General features: G+C 57.4%; 1 protein-coding gene across 1 annotated transcript; it reads left to right on the forward strand.

The window, feature by feature from the left end:
* Positions 1–3,418: 3,418 nt before the first annotated feature.
* Positions 3,419–6,287, forward strand: SYT8 (synaptotagmin VIII). Its single transcript, XM_009892028.1, has 8 exons — positions 3,419–3,536; positions 3,912–4,069; positions 4,216–4,311; positions 4,562–4,729; positions 4,944–5,111; positions 5,304–5,421; positions 5,829–5,962; positions 6,054–6,287. Exons 1-8 carry the CDS (start codon positions 3,419–3,421, stop codon positions 6,285–6,287), a joined length of 1,194 nt encoding a protein of 397 aa, XP_009890330.1.
* Positions 6,288–7,176: the final 889 nt, after the last annotated feature.

Consider the following 7,176-nt stretch of genomic DNA (forward strand, 5'->3'; position numbering starts at 1 on the left):
TGTCATGTTTCTGGATCTCTTTTCCCTTCCTGGAGGCTGCCTGTTATGCACCGCAGGGATGATTTTTTGGGCTGGGACCTCGCTCCCCCCGACAGGCTGTGCAGCAGCCAGCCCCGCGAGGCTCATGCTGCCGGGGTATTTCAACACCCCCTTTCTGCCCAAGAGTGAGAAAGGGAGGGTGGGAGGTGATCGTGGGGCTGACACAGGGGTGGCTGCCATCCTGCAGCTTTTCTCTTGGCCAGCTGGCGCACGTCCCTGCCCTGCTGCTGGAAGATGGGCCAGAACAGCAGCCTCCCCAGCCTGGCTCCTGCCAAAGGAGACCAAACTCACCTGAATTAAGGCCGAGCAGCTGTCCCCTTGTGTGGCACCAGGTTATCACCGGCATCACCAAATCTCCCAAAGTGCAGGCTGCAACGGGGGTCCTGCACACCTTGGCTTCACTGAGATGCTTGTCTCTAGCAAACAGCCTGTTGAAAAGGCTACTGATACGCTCAGCTTTTAGCATGCCCATGCAAACCCCCTTTCCCTGATTGATTTTATTGGGCATGTTCCCTTTTCCCCATGTCCCCCTTATGCATTTCTCCCGTGCTTCCTCCGGGACTGCCAGTTTAGAGCAAAAAGTTTTTTGGCATCCATGTTTCCCCTCGCAGATGTTTGCTGCAGTATCTCCTGCTCATGGAGATAATGCTTCTCTGAGCAGCAGGAGTGCAGGGCGCTTGCAAGCAGGGCCAGGTTTTAGGTGACCAAGAGGCAGCCCAGGCATCTGTCCCATGGCCAGGTGCCCGGTATGGCAACGCCTTGGTGGCCATGTGAAAATCTGGCAGAACTGGTGAGCCAGGGTGGCCAGGCAGAGCTGGGACATGTCTGATTTCCGGGGCCTCTCCCCGCCATGTCCACGTCAGCCATCGTGCACCGGCAGTATTGCTCCCTGCTTCCAGCACTGCCCCAAATTTGTGCAGTGACAAGGCAGGTTTTGGGCTGACTTTGATGAATTGACAGCAAGGGAAAAAGTGTGCAAGCATAAATTTAATGTGACAGGGATGCTGGTGACATCTCTCCTGGCTATGCGCCTGGTGCTACTCCCAAGTAGTGTCCCCTCACCCCGTCTGTACTCCCTGCCATGCTGGAGTGGAGCATCTCTGTTCATCCCCACTGCCGCATGCGTTTTGCAAGCCCTCACATGGTGCATTAAACTACTGCGTACCCCTGTGAGCCAAAGAGCTGGGCTCCCCGAGCACAGGGCTCCCCAGGGATGGATGCAGCCATGCACCCATCCCCTTGCAAGCATCCGTCTCCTTGCTCTAGGTGCGTGCAGCTGCGTGGTCCAGCCGAGCATCACTGCAGGGGTAACTTGAAGAAGGGAATTTGCCAGGGCACAGAGCTGAGCAGTGATGCCCGCCGGCTTCTCGCAGGTGGGAGGGCAGGTTTTGCTTCCTGGTCCGGCAGGGAGTTCCCTGGTGGCTTTTCGCCTGCGTGAGCACTGCTTGGGTCAGCGGCGAGGTGGGGCCGACGGAGCTGCTGGGGCCACCTTGTTCCTGGGCTGGCAAAGCAGACTTTCCTGTTTTGGCTGTGCTGTGCAGCCACCATCCCTGCTGCAGCCTCGGTTCTGCACCCGGCGGGGTCCCATCTCACCCCGCAGCATCCCCCTGCCACGCGCGGCGGCTGGGCCCGGAGCTCACGCAGCAGGGAAGGGAGAGGAAGGCTGGAAAGGAGACGCATCGGTAAGTCTGGTTTCGGGAGTCTGGTCAGCACAGGGTGGGAGTGAGCAGCAGGGCTCCCCCAGCCCCTTTTCCAGGAGCAGGATTGCTTGATGCTCCCTGCAGAGCCCACCAGGACCACGCTGCCTGTCCCAGACCGCAGCAGGGCTGTCCCCATTGTCCTCAGAACAGCAGCTCAGGTCACCCTGCAGGGCTGGGATGAGCTTTTTTTTTTAAGCCAGGGCCAGTGTGAGATTAATGTGACACAGCCCATGGAGGTCTGGCAGGCAAAAAGTGCTGAGACACTTAATTCTGTGCCGGGTGGGTGCCTGCTTGCCCACACTGTTGTGTCAACCCACCACCACAGCCTGGAGCCACAGCCCAGTGCCTCCTAAATATCACAGGCATGTCACCGGCCACGGATTTCTGCATGCGGGAACAGGAGAAACCGATCATTAAAGCTGCTGGCGGTGAGGCTGCAAGCAGAGTGTGGGTGTCCAACAGCACAGATGTCCCAGATGGCCCTGGGCAAGTCACTTAACTTGTACCTCATTGCTACAATGATGATGTCGCAGGGATGACAGCAATTCCTGCATCCCTCCAGCCCAATGCCTGCCAAACGGCAAAGCCCACTGTTGGAAAAATTAAAGGCTCTTGCGGGGTCCGCAAGCTCAGTGGAGGGAAGCGCAGAGGTGGTCTCTCCCCAGGAGGAACCCCGTGCAAGGAGCCATGGCCCTGTGGGGTGGGCAGAAAGTGGGCAGAGCGCAGGCAGAGCGAGGCAGTGCTGAGCAGTGGGACCAGCTCGGATGCAAAGTGGATGGCTGGGGCAGCTGAAGCAGATGAGCACATACCTGCCAGCCTTGGTCGTGCCAATGGGGCCGGGTGCCACCAGCGCCGTGGTGGCTGCAGACCTACTCACCGTGCAGCCTGGCTCCTGGCACATCTCTCCCGCTGCCGCTTCTCGCCTGAAAGGAGGCAAGGAGGAAGTTTTGGCTACGAGGAAGTGTTCATGGTAGAATAAGAGCCTTGCTATGGGGACAGCAGTAGTGAAAAACCTTTCTACTTTAAGTTTGAAGCCTTCCCTTAAGCTGCATCAGTGTTGCCATGTGCACAGGTCGCGTTGGGCTTACACAAAGTTTCTGAGCCGGCATGACCCCAGTCTGGTGGCACCACTGCCACCTGCAACGCGGGCACCAACCCCGCTGCAAGCCCAGGAGCAAACCCTCCCTCTCCTCAGCCCTGCGAGGAGGGTGGGGGAAAATAGCTGAAAAAAGGTGTTGGCTAGTGGTGGGCTTTGCGCCTGAGGCTGAGCAAACCCTTCAGCTCATGCTGCCTGGCCGGGGAAGAGACAGCACAAAACAGCTCTTGGGTATTTTTCCCCTACAGCCAGGTGATTCCTCTTCTCAAAAACAACGGAAAACTCCTTAATCCATCCCCCAGCTCCCTCCCCTTTCTGAAGGCAGGCTTGAAAGGATATAAAGGAGAAGGCTGTAGGCGAGGGGCTGTCTGGCGCAGAGCCCTCCTTGCCCGCGGCTCCCTCCTGCGCCGTTTCACACCTCATTGCCAAAGTGGCCAAGCCCTAAATGCTTACCCTGCGCTCTATGTTTTAATTGTGTTTGCTCTCATTAGAGCCCTGGGCCACCGGCTGCACACGCGTTACTGGAAAGGATATCCCCACCCTGTTAATTTTGCTTGCGTCCCCGGGTCACTCCAGCTGAGCCATGGCAGTGGCAGCCAGGAAAGGCACGGCGACGGCCTCCCCGCTTGCCAGCAGCCCCGTGGCCATCGCCACCACGGCTCAGCCGGGCTTCCTGGGCGGCTGGCTTAGCCGGATCCCATGTGAGTACAGCAGCGCTGGCCCTGCTCTCTCAGGCAGCATTATCTGGGGGGGGGTGGGGTGGGTCCTGGACTCTAAGGCTGTGTATCCACTTCTCCCTCCCTCCAAATCCCTTTTTCCAGTGGGGTCCATTGTGGTGGGGATGCTGCAGAGGGGTACCGTGCTGCTCGGGGAGCGCAGGGCATCCTTGCTGCCCACTTGGGGAATGCTCTCCAGCTGCAGCCTCCCTGCACGGAGCCTATTCAGGATTATAGGGGCAATTTTGAAAGTACAACTCCTTAATGCTGGAGCACCAGGAAGGGGCTTAAATGCACTCTCCATGTTCTTGCTTGGTTTTAACTCTTCTGTCCATCTCCGTTCCCTGAATGTTGCACCAGTACCCAAATGGGCGCTCATCGCGGTGGCTGTGGCAGCGGCCGTCCTCCTCCTCCTCTTCCTCGTCTGCATCATCAGGTGCTGCTGTTGCAAGAAGAAGCCCAAGAAGAAGGAGAGAGTCAGCTTGCACGCTGTCAGCAGCTCCACCACAGCCAGCCTTGTGCGTCCTGCTTTCCCCTCTCCCCCACCTCCCTCCTCCCTGACAGGTTTGCTGCCGTGCTGCCCGGTCCCAGGGGTGGTGGAAGCATGGCACGGCCAGCGATGTGGCTGAGCACATCCTGAGTGTAGCGCTGCTCTCTGCCGCAGGTCCAGCCTGAGATGGAGGACCTGGAGCGGGGCGTGGAGCAGACTGGGCGAGGAAAGCTGCAGTACTCCCTGGAATACAACTTCCGTGCGCAGGAGGTGGGGATGCTTGCGGCCATGGCATGGCAGGGAAAAGGTTTTTCTCTTGTGTGGTCCCTCTTTGCTGCCCACTGAGGTGCACCATACCTGGTGGCATGGTGGACCTCTTGCATTTCTCCCCCTGATGGCTCTTACACGCACCTCGTGTGGAGGTGTCCTCCCTGCTGCAGTTGCTTGCTTTCCACTAAGCCCCTGGTCATCTGGCCCCATCTTCCTCCACCTGGTGACCTTAAGCATCACTCCTTTTAAGCTGAAAGTTGGCGTGAAGCAGGCAGCTGAGCTGAAGGCAATGGACAGCGGAGGCACATCTGATCCATATGTGATAGTCTACCTAACGTCTGATATGAAGAAAAAGTATGAGACCAAGGTTTACCGCAAGACCCTGAACCCCATCTTCAATGAGAGCTTCACTTTCCTGGTAGGAAATTATAGCTGATGATGTTTTTTTTGACCCATCGAGAGAGTTGCATGGGCACTAGTCCCTGGACAAAAACCTCTCCAGGCAGTGAGATGCCTTTGCAACAGGGATGGAGAAGTGTCAGAGAAAGATCTGGTATTGTATCCACTGCCCTGTCCCGTGGGGCACGGCTGCAACTAAGAGTGAGTCCAGGCTTTCGGGTCCTCCCCTGCAGGTACCCCAGGCAGAGGTGCCGGAATCCACACTGGTGATGCAGATCTATGACTTCAACCGCTTTGCCAAGCATGACATCATTGGTGAGATAAGGCTGCCCCTGGCCAGCGTCAACCTGCAGCATGTCATTGAGCAGTGGAGCAACCTGGCGGCGGCCAGTAAAGTGGAGGTTGGTCCTGGTGGGTGGGAAACTCTGCTGGGAGGGATGTGCTGTTGCTTCACTTGCCACCACCCCAAGAAGCAGGCTCGTAAAGGCAAGCATGAGGGTGGGGGAGACCCAGGAAACCTGGGACCAGTCTGGTGCTCCAGTCCCAAGTGACCCAGCTCCTCTGCCCGGTGCTCATTTCTGGCTCTTCATCAGGAAGAGCAACCGGGCGAGATCTGCTTCTCACTGCGCTATGTTCCCAGCACTGGCAAGCTGATGGTGCTCATCCTGGAAGCCAAGAAGCTGAAGCGGATGGACTCCCATGGGCTCTCAGGTCAGCAAGGGCTGCTCATGCTCAGATCTCCCTACTCCTGCCCATGCCTTAATGATGGCACCAAAGCCTTGAAAGCTCTTGGTGCCAAGACCTGCTTCCTGCTGCCACCATCATACCTAGCTCTTGGCCAGCTCCCAGCCTTCCCTAGCACAGATACTCCAGCTTTGGGCAGAGCTGGAGGTATCTCCCATGAGGAGATGTCATGGCTGGATGGTATGGAGGGCTTGTGGCAGGAGGAAGCAAGGTAAGGTGAGGTCTGGGGTGGCTGGCAAGGGGAAGAGGGTGGACGCTCACCACAAGGAGTGACAAGTGGGATACTGCGCTCTGCTTGGGAATGGCCCAGGGAAGCTGTTTTGTGGCTGAGCTCATCAGTCAAAAATTGCCAGCCATGTCCTCTCTCTCCTCAGATCCTTTTGTCAAGGTGCATCTCATCCTGAACAGGAAGAAATGGAAGAAGAAGAAGACAAGTGTGAAGAAAAACACCTTAAGCCCTTACTTCAACGAGGTGTTTGTTTTTGAGGTGCCTTTCAATCAGATCCAGGTGGGTTTCCCTGCAGCGCCCAGGGCTGAGCAGGTCCCTGCTCTGGCAAGCCCCCTCCCACTGACCATCTTTCTTATGTGTCCCCCTCCAGAATGTGGATGTGGTCATCTCCGTCTGGGATCATGACAAAGTGACCAAGAACGAGCCCATTGGCAAACTCTTCCTGGGCTGCCGGGCCACAGGCAACCAGCTGCGGCACTGGTCTGACATGCTGTCCAACCCACGCCGGCCCCTCGCCCAGTGGCACAGCCTGCAGCCCCCAGATGTGGTTGACAAAGCCCTGGGACTGAAGTCCCACCTCAAGCTGCCCCTGCCCCCCAGATAGTGGGGTTCTCCTCCTTCACCGGGGGGGGCAGGACAGAGGGCTTGCGGACGGGTGAGGGGCTTCCGCTCACCAGCATCTAGACGTGTTGGTCCCAGCTCAGTGTCAGCAAAGAGGGGACCAGGGACTCTTTTTGGCCAAGAGATGATCTGGCTGCTGGTGCAGCTCATGCCCTGTGTAATGCCCGGAGCGGAGCAGCTCAGCACCCCAGGGCAAGGCTGGACGTGGAGGGGACAGCGTGGGCGCAGGAGCTGGCTCATCCCAACCACTTGCGGGCCGGGGGGACAAATACACAGAGCTTCAAGCTCATGCAAAACCACTGAGTCCATTGATATTTTTAAAGCGGAAGGCTAATGTGCGGGCAGCCTGGGGTGGGCAGTTTCTTCGGTTGCGAACAACTCGGCAAAAGGCGAGTTCTTGGGAAGGCTTTTAAACAAGACCAAGATCTTGAAGCAGTCTAAGAGGCTTGAGGGGAGAAAAAGAGGACAGGCTGGTGAGGAAGGTGTGGGAGACACAAGACTAGTTCTTTAGTGCCTCTGCAATAAGCATGCTCTGTGTCCTGGCTAGAGGTTAAATGAGACAGCAAAATCACCCACTGGTTGTCCACATGGCTTCACTCTTAGCACGTTCCCAGCCCGTGCTCACTTGTGAACCCCAAGATGTGACTCAGAGTATGGGACTCACCAGTGACCATTCCCACAGACCATGTGGATGAGGCAGCACAGTGTTGGCTCCATCCACACCGTGTGGTTCTACTGTGCTGGAGCAGCAGGGTTTGCATTCCCGGCACCTGGAGGAGCTGCCTAGCTGGAGGGGCTGAGGCTCTCGCTTTCATGCCATGATCAGATCACACTACCCTGACGAAGGCTGGGTTGCAGCCTTCATGTCACTT

The sequence above is a fragment of the Charadrius vociferus genome, unplaced genomic scaffold (genome assembly GCF_000708025.1).
Source record: "Charadrius vociferus isolate BGI_N301 unplaced genomic scaffold, ASM70802v2 scaffold179, whole genome shotgun sequence".
Classification (NCBI taxonomy): Eukaryota; Metazoa; Chordata; class Aves; order Charadriiformes; family Charadriidae; genus Charadrius; species Charadrius vociferus.